The sequence below is a fragment of the Monodelphis domestica genome, chromosome 5 (assembly GCF_027887165.1).
Source record: "Monodelphis domestica isolate mMonDom1 chromosome 5, mMonDom1.pri, whole genome shotgun sequence".
NCBI classification, from domain to species: domain Eukaryota; kingdom Metazoa; phylum Chordata; class Mammalia; order Didelphimorphia; family Didelphidae; genus Monodelphis; species Monodelphis domestica.
Window position 1 is genome coordinate 93,965,090 of NC_077231.1, and position 13,278 is coordinate 93,978,367.

Sequence of the window (13,278 nt, forward strand, 5' to 3'; positions counted from 1 at the left end):
ATCCCTACTGCACTACATGATGGAGCATATATTTTTGTAATGCATTTCTGCTCCCACAGTTCTTCCTCTGGGTGTAGATAGTATCTTTCTCATAAGTCCCTCTGAATTGTCCTGGGTCATTACATTGCTACTAGTAGAGAAGTCCATTACATTTGATTGTACCACAGTGTATCCATCTCTGTGTACAATGTTCTCCTGGTTCTGCTCCTTTCACTCTGCATCACTTCCTGGAGGTCGTTCCAGTCTCCATGGAATTCCTCCACTTTATTATTCCTTTTAGCACAATAGTATTCCATCACCAACAGATACCACACTTTGTTCAGCCATTCCCCAATTGAAGGGCATCCCCTCATTTTCCAGTTTTTTGTCACCACAAAGAGTGCAGCTATGAATATTTTATGTTCCTTATTATGTCTTTGGGGTCCAAACCCAGCAGTGCTATGGCTGGATCAAAGGGTAGGCATTTATTTAAAGCCCCTTGGGCATAGTTCCAAACTGCCCTCCAGAATGGTTGGATCAATTCTCAACCGCCAGCAATGCATTAGTGTCCTAATTTTGCCACATCCATTGAGGGGATTTTTAGAGATTCGGCCAATAGTGCTCATTTTTGGGGACCTTTAAGTCTTGATTAGCCAGGTCATCATCTCCCTGTTGCAACCCATTAGGTACTTCTGCTGTTCTTTTAAAAAATGTACATACTCACACATATTTTAAACCCTTGTCAATGCTGTATATCGGTTCCAAGGCAGAAAAGTAAGGGCTAGGCAATGACAAGTTTAAGTGACTTATCCAGGGATCACACAGCTAGTAAGTATCTGAGGTCAGTTTTAACCTGGAACTTCCAATCTCTAGGCCTGGCTCTGAATCCACTGAACTACCCAGCTTCCCCACCAAAAAAAATTTTTTTTGTTACTTTTCACTTGACAAATGTCAACAATTGTGGACATTTCCATATATGAAGAACAGAAAAAGAAGGGTAATGTATGAATTTCAAATCTCAATTATAAAGCACTTTGAAAACAAAACTTTTACCCTCTACCTTACTATCAATTCTAAGACTTTAGAAGAGTGGCAAGGGTTAGGCAATTGAGGTTAAATGATTTGCCCAGAGTCACCCAGCTAGGATGTATCTGAGACCAGATTTGAACCCCAAGTAGTTCCTCCGGACTCAAGGCCTGGTTCTCTATCCACTGTGTTACCTAGCTGGCCCATACAATTTGTTTTTAAAAAGTATATCATCAATCATTTATTAAGCAGTGGCTGTGCCAGCTGGGAATCAAAGTATAAAGAATGAGAAGTTCTCTTCTTGGAATGAGCTCACAATCAAAGGTAATAAATTTATTATGTAGTTTCAAAGCTGTCTTTTATCTGCATCTTCCTCTAAATTTCCCTTTGTTCTCTTTTGCCCATTTAAAAAAAAAAAGTTTCCATGGCCCTCTTTTCTTTTTGGCCAAAATAGTTACCAGATTGCTAGTTATTTCCTTGCTCTCACTCTCCAATTAAAAAATAAAAACAACTTGTAATAAATGATTATGCAAGAAGTAAAAAAAAAACAAAACCATACCTTGATAATGCCTGCAAATGTATGTCTCCTTATATACCTCCAAGCCATCCTCTTCCAGGAGGTGAGGAATCTGGCTCATCATGAGTCTCTTCTGCTGTTTTTTGTTTTTGTTTTTGAAACCCTTACCTTCCACCTTAGAATCAGTATTGGCTCCAAGGCAGAAGAGTGGTAAGGGCTAGACAACAGGGGTGAAGTAACTTGCCCAGGGTCACACAGCTAGGAAGTGTCTGAGAGCAGATTTGAACCCAGGATCTCCCATCTCTAGGCCTGACTCTCAATCCACTGAATCCCCTAGCTGCCCCCTCTTCTGCTGTTTTTATATGACTGTCCTCACTTTGCTTTGGGCCTTGGTATAGTATCAACAGGGCTGGACCTTGAAGTCAGATAGACCTGGGATATAATCCCATCTGTGACATGGACTTGTTGTATGCTCCTGTTTGGAAGAAGGCCTTGGGTGGAAGTGCTGGCAGTGGAAGGGAAGCATTTAACAATGATGGAGAAACCAGTAAAGACCTCTTGTAGAGGGTGATACTTGAATTGAGTCATAATGGGCCCAGAGAGTTCTAAAAAGAGGTGAAGAGAAAGAAATTGTAGATGTGGAACCATAGGAAGAATTTACTAAGATTAGTTTATTAGACTTGGTTAAATCTTGTCATTCTTTGCAGTCATTTTCCACTTGTGTTTGACTATTTGTAGTCCCATTTGTAGTTTTCTTGGCAAAGATATGGGAGTAGTTTGCCATTTTCTTCTCCAGCTCATTTGACAGATGAGGAAACTGAGGCAAACAGGGTTAAGTGACTTGCCCAGGATCACACAATTATTAGTGTCTGAGGCTGGAGTTGAAGTCATTAAGATGAATCTTCCTGATTCCAAACCCAGTGCTCTCCCATCACTTGGTAAGTGCTTGTTCTTGATGAATTAGTTAAATCCATGATCTTGACATTGCTTCACTGAGACTCCTTTAACCTTTGGAGACTCCACAAGACACCTAGATTCTGTGTAAGGAGAATATCTGTGGATGGCTTAGCAATCTCTATAGTCAATGGACGGTTTGAGGTTTGAAGGATTCTAGACTCCTTCAAAAATGATTTTAGCTTGATGGGAAACTATTCCAGATGTTTGAGTGGGCTCAATGGAACAGAGCCAACTAGGATTAAGAAAGCTCCAGGACATTCTTGAGTCATTCAAGGTCTTTAAACAAAGGCATTTTCAAAACTTAGTCCATAAGGATCAGGAGGGGAACTTGAGAGCGTTTTCCTATCCAGAGCCCCTGATGTAATGGTTGGTACTTGGTCTTCTCCCTGCTGGGATTCTAAGAATTAATAGGCCTGGGGTTGGGGGAGACCATTTCCAGATACACACCAATACTTGAAATTCCATAAACTCTGTTTAAATCCAAATCCCCTAGAGAGTAATCATAACTCCAAGCTACTTCAAGAAAGAGACCAAGCCTTTCTAGAAGCTCCAGTGAAGAATCCGTTAACCTGATCATGGGTATTTACTGGATTTATCAGTCATTCCCCTTCACTAAGTTTGCCAGATCTTTTTATAAGGGCAGATTTTGATGGAGAGAGCCTGAGACAAATTTGGAGAATGTTGGGAAGGTGAAGAAGACCGAGGGCCTTGAGAATGGAGGCTGTGGATGGACAGATGCCTACTCCCTCATTTTACACTGTAAAGACTAAAATTTTGGGAACTGAGGCAGGTAGAAATTAGTTTCTTTCTGCAAGGAATATTATTTTTATGAGGGTTATTAAAGGTCAAGGGTTAAAGAAAATACAAGCAAGAGAAGCACGTGCTAGGTGGGCCATGAGGCCCACCCAAATTTCACTCACATCATGAGACACATCTGTTTGCCAGCAGAGACAGGAAGAGAAGAGAGATCATGCCGAGGGCGGAGACCCTTTTAATAATGATTTTGCTCTCGGCCCAGGTGAGAATTCAGTGAGATTACAAAGCATTCTGGGGAAGTGGAGCAAGGACTTCTGGGGATTGAAGTCCTGGATTCGAGTCCATTTTTACAACACTAGGTCCATGCTGGAAAAAGCATTTTGAAATGGTTTTCTGAGGTAGTCTGCCCTTTGAAGCACACCCGATGACTAGTCTTGGTTTTTTTCCTTTTAACAATTTCAAAAGGATGATCAGAAAAAGGTATAGTAAATTTCCATGGATTTTAATCAATCAACAAGGATTTATAGTGTGTGCCAGGCATTGTGTTGGTAAATAGCTAGCTAATTACTACCATTTATTTGTGCTTTAAGGTTTGCAAAAAGACTTTACAAATAAAAATCATCTCATTTGATCTTCACAAGTGTGGGAGGGACTAGGTGTAAGTGGTTGTGATGATCAGCCTCATTTTATGAATGAAGAAATTTCAGCTAAGTGACTTGCCCAGGGTCATACAGCTAATATGTGGGAGAGGCTAGATTTGAACTCAGTGACTTACCCAGGGTCACTCAGCTAGGAAGTGTCTGGGGCTGGTTCTGAACTTGGGTGTTCCTCCCTCCAAGCCCAGTGCTCTGTGCACTGAGCCACCTATTTCATTATATATCTATATCTTATATGCATGATGTTACACATGTACACAGCTTACATATTTTATCACATAATGGGCATATACCTATTCTAGAACAATACACATGTTACATGTTACCTTTACACACATTCAGATACAGGTACTGATTAAACACATTATATTACATATATTTTACATATATTATACAGTATGGTACACAAGGCACCTTAGTATAGAGATCTTAATTTATTTACATACGATTATATATGAGATATTAACATATAGCTTAACATACTATATCCACATCTTGCAAATATGTTACACATATCACACACCAGATGCATATATTATACATATTTTGAAAAATTACTTTTCAGGGGCACTCTGATAGTGTCTGGGGGCAGGATTTTAACCCAGGACCTCAGGGTCCTGGCCCAGGGGATTCTATCCATTCCATTATACTTAAAAACAACAAAAAACAACCCTTACCTTCCATCTTAGAACCATGTCTCTTAGAACCAAATGATTCTAAGGCAGGAGAGTAGTAAGGGCTAGGCAATGGGGGTCAAGTGACTTGCCCAGGGTCACACAGCTTAGAAGTATCTAAGGCTATGTTTGAACCTGGGACCTCCTGTCTCTGGGCCTGGCTCTCAGTCCACTGAGCCACCCAGCTGCCCCCCCATTTCATTATACATACAAAGAACTAACAGCTAGGAGAATCAGGATAGCCGTTACTATGGAGATAGCCTTTGAGTTAAAAGAAACTGGTTTATCCTTTTCCCTTAGTTATTCTGAAAAAGGACACGCCATTTTTAGATCCAGGCCTAACGCCACGTGGACGGCTCTTCTCCTCCTCTAGCCCCGCCCCTCCTCGCTCTGGCTCCCTGGAATAGGCGGAATTTATGGCGTATAAGGGGGCGGGGCTCCGCCAGAGCCTCATCCGGGTCCCGTCGACGTAGTCATAGGGTCCCTAAAAAATGGGCGGAACCTTCCCGCGTGGTGCACCGACGTGGGGAAAGGTTTGGGTGCTGCACCTCCGGGTGTTCATGCTTCTAGCGGTCCGCCCACTGCTGCCGCTAGGGTCGCAGAGGTGAGGCTAAGGAAGTGGGAATAGCAACTGGGAAGCCATGGACGTGCTAGCTGAGGAGTTCGGCAACTTGACTCCGGAGCAAGTGGCCGCTCCCATTCCCACAGTAGAGGTGAGTGAATCGCTGGGGCTGAGACGTGACTTGTTTGGGGGCGTTCCCTCCTCGGGCTCCCTGGCTGGGCAGGGAATCCAGCCACCAGACTGCTCCGGGCCTACAGCGCATGCGCGAAACTTTCCGCTCCTCCCTCTCCGAACTCCAGGGTCCGGTCTGCGCATGCACCCACCTCTGCCCACGAGGTCTCTTCTCTGTGCTGTCAATCCCCGTGTCAATTTCTTGGGAGCAGAAAGAGGTGTCGGAGACCGCCTTGCCCAGTCCCCTCATATTACAAATGAGGAAACTGAGTTCAAGAAAACTGTAATGACCTAGATAATAGATATAGAGCTGGAAGGGACCTTAGAGGTTGAGTTTCCCTCATTTTGCAAAAGAGGAAACTGAAGCCCAGAGAGGGGAGCTGGAAGAGACCTAGGAGACCACTTCATCCAGTCCATTGTGCTGTAGTTGAAATCCCCACTTAATCATCTTTCTGCACTAGACTAGAAAACTTGAGGACTTAAATACATTTTTTTAAATAAAACCCTTACCTTCCGTCTTGGAGTCAATACTGTGTATTGGCTCCAAAGCAGAAGAGTGGTAAGGGCTAAGCAATGGGGGTCAAGTGACTTGCCCAGGGTCACACAGATGGGAAGTGTCTGAGGCCTGATTTGAACCTAGGACTGTCTCTAGGCCTGGCTCTCAATCCACTGAGCTACCCAGCTGCCCCAGGATTTAAATAATTTTAAGGCCACGCTGCTCCTACTGATCAAGAGGCAGGCCCTTGAACAGATCCTTTTTTTTTCTGGTTCCTAGTACCTTTCTTTACTCTGCCATTCTTTCTTAGTATAGAGATGTGATACATAAAAAAAAAACAACAACCTAGGGAAATGGGTGGATGAGAACAGTTTGTTCTAAAATCCATGAAGGCAGCTGAAGCACTTAGAGCTTGATCAGACATCAAAGATGCCAAGGTTAACTACTGTGTCCCAGGCCATCACCAGTCTTCTCAATGTCCCTTGATGACTCTGGAAGAGACAATGAGGGTGAGAACTTTGTGCAACTCTGCCTCACTTAAATTCAATTTAAGTGCAAGTCGTAACATCCCCCTGAGAAAGTCACTGGTCCTCTTTGGAAAAGAAGTGACCATTTCATGTTGGCTCTGTGCAAAATTTTTTTAAATTTTATTTTGTTACACAAATATCTCATTTGATCCTCACAATAAGCCTTTGAGGTAGGTGCTTTTATTTTTTTTTTTATTTTTTTTTAAACCCTTACCTTCCGTCTTGGAGTCAATACTGTGTATTGGCTCCAAGGCAGAAGAGTGGTAAGGGCTAGGCAATGGGGGTCAAGTGACTTGCCCAGGGTCACACAGCTAGGAAGTGGCTAAGGCCAGATTTGAACCTAGGACCTCCCATCTCTAGGCCTGGTTCTCAATCAACTGAGCTACCCAGCTGCCCCCTAGATGCTTTTATTATCCCCATTTTACAGTTGAAGAAACTAAAGCAAAGATCATGGTCACATAGCTAATAAATGTGTGAGGGCAGATTTGAACTGAGGATTTGTTGACTCCGAGTCAAGCCTCTCTCCACCCTCACTGTCTTCTTTTCTGAGGAGATGCTACATTTTGCTCTATTGAATCCACTTTATTAGAATTAATAGTAAGCACTGAAGGATCTTGTATTTTGTACATCTTCCTGTCACTTCATTGCTTGGCTCTGGGTATTTTCTCTGGCTTCCCTTCACTTCTCTCATCTCTTGCTATTGGTGTTCCTTAACATCTTCAAAGTTCCACCTAAAATCCCATCTTTTTCTGGAAGCCTTTCTCAGTCTCTCAACTCTAAAGCCTTTCATCTGTTAGTTACTTCCCATTTGTCCTGTACATTTTTTTTGTACATAGTTGTTTGCTTGTTTCCTTCCTCTTTAGATTGTGAACTCCTTGAAGGCAAGGTCTACTTTTTGCCTTTTTTTGTGTCCTCAGTGCTTAGCCCATGGGGTTAGGGCTGGCACATAGTAGGCACTTAACTGTTTATTGAGTGATGCTGTTATAAAAATGTGGTCTGCTGTAGAAAGTAATTGACTAATGTCTCTTCTCTTTCATCATAATTTCCTTAATGCTACCCTTAAGACATATTTGGACTATTCTTATAAAGACGGAATAGAAATGAGAAAGTAGATATGTTGATAGATAATTGATAAGATCTTCTTTAGTCACCTCTTTGATGCTAATATCATTTATGTTTTTTCCCCTCATTTTTGAAATGTCTTCCTCTCTTTGAGATATCTTAAAAAGTTTTCTCTCATGCCATTAAGAATGTACCACCCCCTGGACAGATTTATCAATGTGTACTCTAGGTCTAGTGTTCTTGATGAAATTTGAAGCACCAATTCCATAAACTGAGTAGTCTGGTTTACCAATTTATGGCTGATCACAAATTGACAATTAGAAAAGGCAGCAGGAGGCTTGTGAAAATAGGCATATTGACTGCCAGAAGTAACAGCTGTCAACTTGCTAGAGAACCAAAGAACCCTAAAAAGCAGACCTCAAATTATACTCCAAAGGGCCGTTCAAGTAGGGGACCAAAACAGACTTCTTCCTTTAGCAGCTCCTGAAAACATCATTTCATGGCATAGGAATTAATAAGATCATTTATTCATTGTCCTTTAACAAGACAGGGAAATTTGGAAATGTGAAATACATTTAAAAATAATTTCCATAAAAATAGCTTTGGTGCTTAAAGAAATGTTTCACATTTCACTCTTGTGCAACTCCCCCTTTTATGTTGATGCCATTAGAGAAGGAAATTACTGTTGAATAGTGCTGACCTCGCTCTTTTATGGGTCATTCTTTCTTATTTATAACTGTCGAAAATCTTTGACTAAAGAGCATATTTTATCCAATCCCTAATTCTTACTGTTCTCATTCACAGGAAAAATGGAGGCTGCTTCCAGCATTTCTAAAGGTCAGTGTTATACATTTAATATTTACTCTCATGTTTTTTTTAAACATTTTTATTATATACTTAGTAACTACCATCACCACCAAAAACCATTTAAATAAACAACTGCATAAAAAAATTATGTGCAAGCTACAAACTCCATGTTGTAATTTATTTAAAAATATGTAAATTATATATGTATGCTAATATTAACACTCTGCTTTTGAGTTCTCTTTGGATTTGCTTTACTTTGGTACTTTTTTCTCTTAATTTTGTTGCTATTTGTAATCATAGTATGTATTATTCTCTTTTCATCTCTTCATATATTTCCCTCATTTTCTTTATATTTTCAATATTTTGTCATTTCTGTCATATAATTTGTCATTATATATTTGTCATATAATAATCCATTACTTTCAAATGTCACAATCTATTCATCCATTTTTCTCAATAATTTTTTTTTATTTCCAGTTATTTTGTCATTACCAACAAAGCTTCTATGAGTATTTTCATACATACCCAGCTTTTTAGGTTCTCAATAATGCCCTATGGGTCTAATCCTAGTAATGAGAACACCTGGTCAATTTGCATGAACAGCTTTATTGTTCTTAATGAATATTTCTACCTTGTTTTCTAAAAAAACAATTCACAGCTGCTCTAGCAATGTAATATTAGGCATATTTCTCCATATTCCTATCAGCATTTAATTTGATCAATTTAACTCATTTGGTTCTTATTTGACATACATTACCAGGACCATATTTAGCTAGACTAATAGACTTTAGGTAGCAGACACAGTCTGTTGCAAGGGCCATACTCTTTCCAAAACCAAATCTTCCCATCTTGGTCATATCCAATCGAACTTTTGTTCCAATGGTACAACCCTTGGAATGTAGGATTACCTCTGTAGTATAAGTGTTAAATTAAGACTTTTGCAGACTATTTATGATTTCTAAACCTTTTTATCCCACCAGAAACAATGTTTGGATTATGTATATGCCCAAGCTTAGATCATCTATTAGCCTCATGCAGTGTGAGAGGTGGGGTTCCCTAGAAATCTATCATATTTAACTTATCTAAAGTTCTATTCATCTTCTTAACTTCTTTCTTATTTATTTTTTTAATTAGATTTATCTAGTTCGGATAGGGGAAAATTAAAGCTCCCTGCTATTATTATCATTTATTCTTTCCTTTAAATATCTGGGTGCTATGACACTTGTTGCATTCAAATCCAATATTGATAATGCTTCATTATTCATAATACCCCTCTACCCCAACATAATGTTGTCTCCTCCAATCATATCCATTTTAGCCCTAACTCTGTGAGAGATCATAACTCCTACCACTGTTTTCTCTGGATCAGCTGAAACATAGTATGTTGTACTCCAGCCCCTAACTTTCACTCTCTATGTATCTCTCATTTTCAGTGTGTTTCTTGTAAACACCACATTGTCAGGTCCTTGTTTTTGATTCTTTCTTCTCTCCATTTTCTTTTCATGGGTGAATGAATCCCATTTACCTTCAGTGTAACAGTTATTAGCTGTGCATTTCTATCTACTCTGTCCTCCTTATCACTCTCTTCCTTTCTGCCATGTCTCTCCTCAGATGTCCAGTTTTTTTTGACCAATCTATTTCTGATTCACTCCTTCCCACAGATCATCCCTTATCCAAATCTCTTGTTCTAGTTCCAAACTGGCCCACTTTTCCAAAGGTCCTTTTCTTTTCCCTTCCCACTTACCTTTTAATTCTTATTCTGTCTACTTTTCCAAAAAGCCCTTCCTTATCTCCCCCACCCCAACCATGTCCTCCTACTTCTTAATATGAATCAGTTCTTGTCTAATTCTAGTTCTTAATTATTTTCTTCTGTGAGTTTCTGGACCCCTTTTTCCATTTGGGTGATCTTTCTTTCATAATTTTCTTGCATTGTTCCTTATATTTTTCCCTAATTTTTCCTCTACCTCATTAATTTGTTTTTTGAGATATTTTTTAGGCATTTCCAAAAGCTCTTTTTGAGTTTGTGACCTTTGTATTTATTTGCTGTTTTTGAATTAGGCATTTTTACTTCACTGAACTTTAAGTTTGTGTCAAGTTCTTCTCTATCCCTATAGTAGCTGTCAATAGTTGGGATTCTTCTTTGCTTGCTCATTTTTATTTATTTGTTTTTTAATTTTAGTGACCAGACCATTAGACTTAATTATTGACTTTTTGCTAGAGTCTCAGGGTACCTAGTGTACTTTCATGATTTTTTTGTGCATTTTTTTTCCCTGGGTTTGGTTTAGTTATTCCACTTTTTATTATCTAAGGTCTGATGTGTCTCTGACCCACTCAAGTTCTGGTCCATGATTGACCTCAGATGTTCCAACCAGAGCCTGTGGGCAGTTCTACCACTGCATTTGCAAGCATCCAGTGCTCCTCCCTGTGTGGCAGCAATTAGGGACTCCACTCTCCTGGGAGTGACCAAAGCTGATGGGGTCCCAGTCCCTCAGCAACCACATTCAACTGGGTGTGCACTCCTTCTCTCCTCCTCTCCTATTGCTGCAGCCCAGGTTAGAGCAAGTGTCTAGTCTGCATTCCTTGGACTTCCAAAGTCCCTTGTTTGTTAGCAGCCAGACTTGAACTTCTGCCTTTAGAGCTTAATGTTGGTAGTCTCTGTGGTGTCCACACACTCAATCTTCAGCTATAGGCCAATGGGGATCTCTTGGAGCCTTAGGTTGCAGCAGATACTGTTGTTCTCAGTGCCCTTTGCCTGGGGGTTCCAGTTGCATCCTCTAGATGCAAATTCCAGGGTTTAGCAAACAAGGTGAGGTTGCTGTTTGGGGTTTTGTTGATTGCCACAGTTTGCTTTGTTTCTGCCCCCAGGGCCTGTGGTATTGGAACTGAGGCTAGGGAAGCCAGAAACCCTCCCTAGTTTTCCCTGGCTGTTCACTTTTGCTCCTTATTCCTGTCTGTTTTTGCCACTTTTAGCATTGATTCTTTGAAATTATTTTTGGTTGTTTGTGGGGGTTATTAAGAGGTTGAGGAAGATTCACGCCCTACTCTGCCATCTTCTCACCCACTCTTACATTCTTATAGGAGAAAAGTCTCATTCAGTTTTCTTTTTTATAGCAAATCCTTGTCATAGTAAATTTATATGGTAAATCCCTGGTATATTTTAACCATTGCTACAACTCATGCCCCATGCTAAGCAATGTTGGGTACAAGAGGAAGGAGACCTGGACTTGCCCATAGGAGCTTATGTTCTAGTTTGGGAGGCAGACCATATATTATTTAGATTACTTATTCTAAAGGCCAAATGAACAATAGAGATAAGTGTCTGCCCCACATGTTTAAAGGAGGAAGAAAGTATTTTGAGTTGTTTGCTGAAAATCTAATGGGGGCAGAGATTGTGGTCTGAAGAAGGGTGGAATTTAGAAAGTTGGAGACTTGGGGAAAAGGGAAGAATATACAAGACTGTCACATTTGAGTTGAAGCAAATGTTGTTTATAGAGAAATTATTAAGGGCTATTCCCAGTGATTGAGGTATCAGCATCTGTTTAGGTCTCAGCAATACCAGTTGGTTGCTATTATAGTAGTTTCTGGACTAGTGCTGACCAGTGGTTCTGGCAACCACGAGGGCTAGAACATTTTGAGTAAGTGATCTTCCTTCCCCCTTTTGGTAATAATGACGTTAGAGGAAGGTAAACTGAGGATAGATAATGTCTGCAGCTACTTTGGGAATACCAGAGCAGGGGTGGGCCTTCTCGATTTGTCCGTCTCTCACTACCCTGAGTGTACTTGGCAGAGGGGCTGGGGCAAGGTCTCCAGATGTAGAAATACCACACCCTCAGCATTCATGAAGCCTGGTGTGAGCAGAGAGCTCAGGGAAGGGAGTCATGGTAGAGAAAGTTAAGAGCTCAGGAGAGGCCGGATTGTTGGGGACTTCAAGTTCCAGAAATGTAGACTTTGTCCTAGAGGCAGTAGGGAGCCTCCGAATGTTTTTGAGATGGGAATGATATATGCAAATTGAGATTTGGGGCCTGATTCCAGAAGGGTAGAGAATGGAAGTAGATAGAAGAGCAGCTGGGAGACTAGTCAGGCTCTTGGAACAGGGGGCAGGGGATTGGGAGATAGTCCCCATGCAAGAACTATATGAAAGGAGGATGGCTGGGACTCAGTGAATGACTGATGTGCTAGGAGCCTGCTAAGCCCCTGCTCTAGGTGGTAGGTGCTGGGAATATTCAGATGAAAGCAGTTTTTCCCTCAGGGAGCTTCCATTCTGCTGTTGCTTTGAGGGGAAGGTGGAGCCTCCTCACCTAAGGCTTGGCTTCACCAGCTTCATATAACCTGAAACATCTGACAAGTGAGGTAGAAAACAAATGTCTCAAACAGAGAAAGACTTGGCTCAGTGAAAACGGTTCAAATAATCAATTGTTCGCCTTGTTGGAAGTTCAGAAATGATCATTGTGCCGCTTACCCGACACCTTGGCCTGGGCACAGACCAGCATGAGGCTCCCTTCTGCAATTCCATTTCTCTCAACTGGGTGGTTTCTGGTGGTATAAAACACAGATTGTGGACACGGTGATGTGTTTTTACTAAGCAAAATGTGGAGCCTTACTGTAAAAATTAATTTAATCTCTAATAATAAAAATATTATATTTTATGTAGGTTTATTAAAGATCATTAGAAATCAAGGAATAAAGAGGATACAAAATAAAAACCACATGCCTATGGCTGGTTAGCCATTTTCAAAATCCCCACTCACCACCATCACTGCTGATTCTACATCATGCCAAAAAAGAGAGGAGGAGCCTCAATGCCCACTCCCTTTATCCTCTGTCTACAGGAATTATATAATGACAGGAAGTCAGTGGGCTCTCGGGATATGTAGTTGGTTTTTTTAGGGTAACATTTTCAATTATACATTTCCAAAGGTGTTTGGCTTGAGATAAGATCAAAATCTCTCAAGGCTGAAATTCCATGACAAGTTTTATCCTTTTGGTGCTGATCCTATGGTGTCTTTCTGATCCTGTAGGTGAAAGGACTTGTGAAGCAGCACATTGATTCCTTCAACTATTTCATCAACGTAGAGGTGAGCATTCTGC

General features: G+C 40.7%; 1 protein-coding gene across 1 annotated transcript in view; it reads left to right on the forward strand.

The window, feature by feature from the left end:
* The first annotated feature begins 5,047 nt into the window (after window positions 1-5,047).
* Window positions 5,048-13,278, forward strand: part of POLR3B (RNA polymerase III subunit B) — a 149,448-nt gene continuing 141,217 nt past the window's right edge. The window contains exons 1-3 of the mRNA XM_001365890.5: window positions 5,048-5,278; window positions 8,188-8,220; window positions 13,209-13,265. Of these exons, the coding sequence (XP_001365927.1) occupies window positions 5,207-5,278; window positions 8,188-8,220; window positions 13,209-13,265 (162 nt within the window). The 5' untranslated portion in view covers window positions 5,048-5,206. The remainder of the gene's footprint in view (window positions 5,279-8,187; window positions 8,221-13,208; window positions 13,266-13,278) is intronic.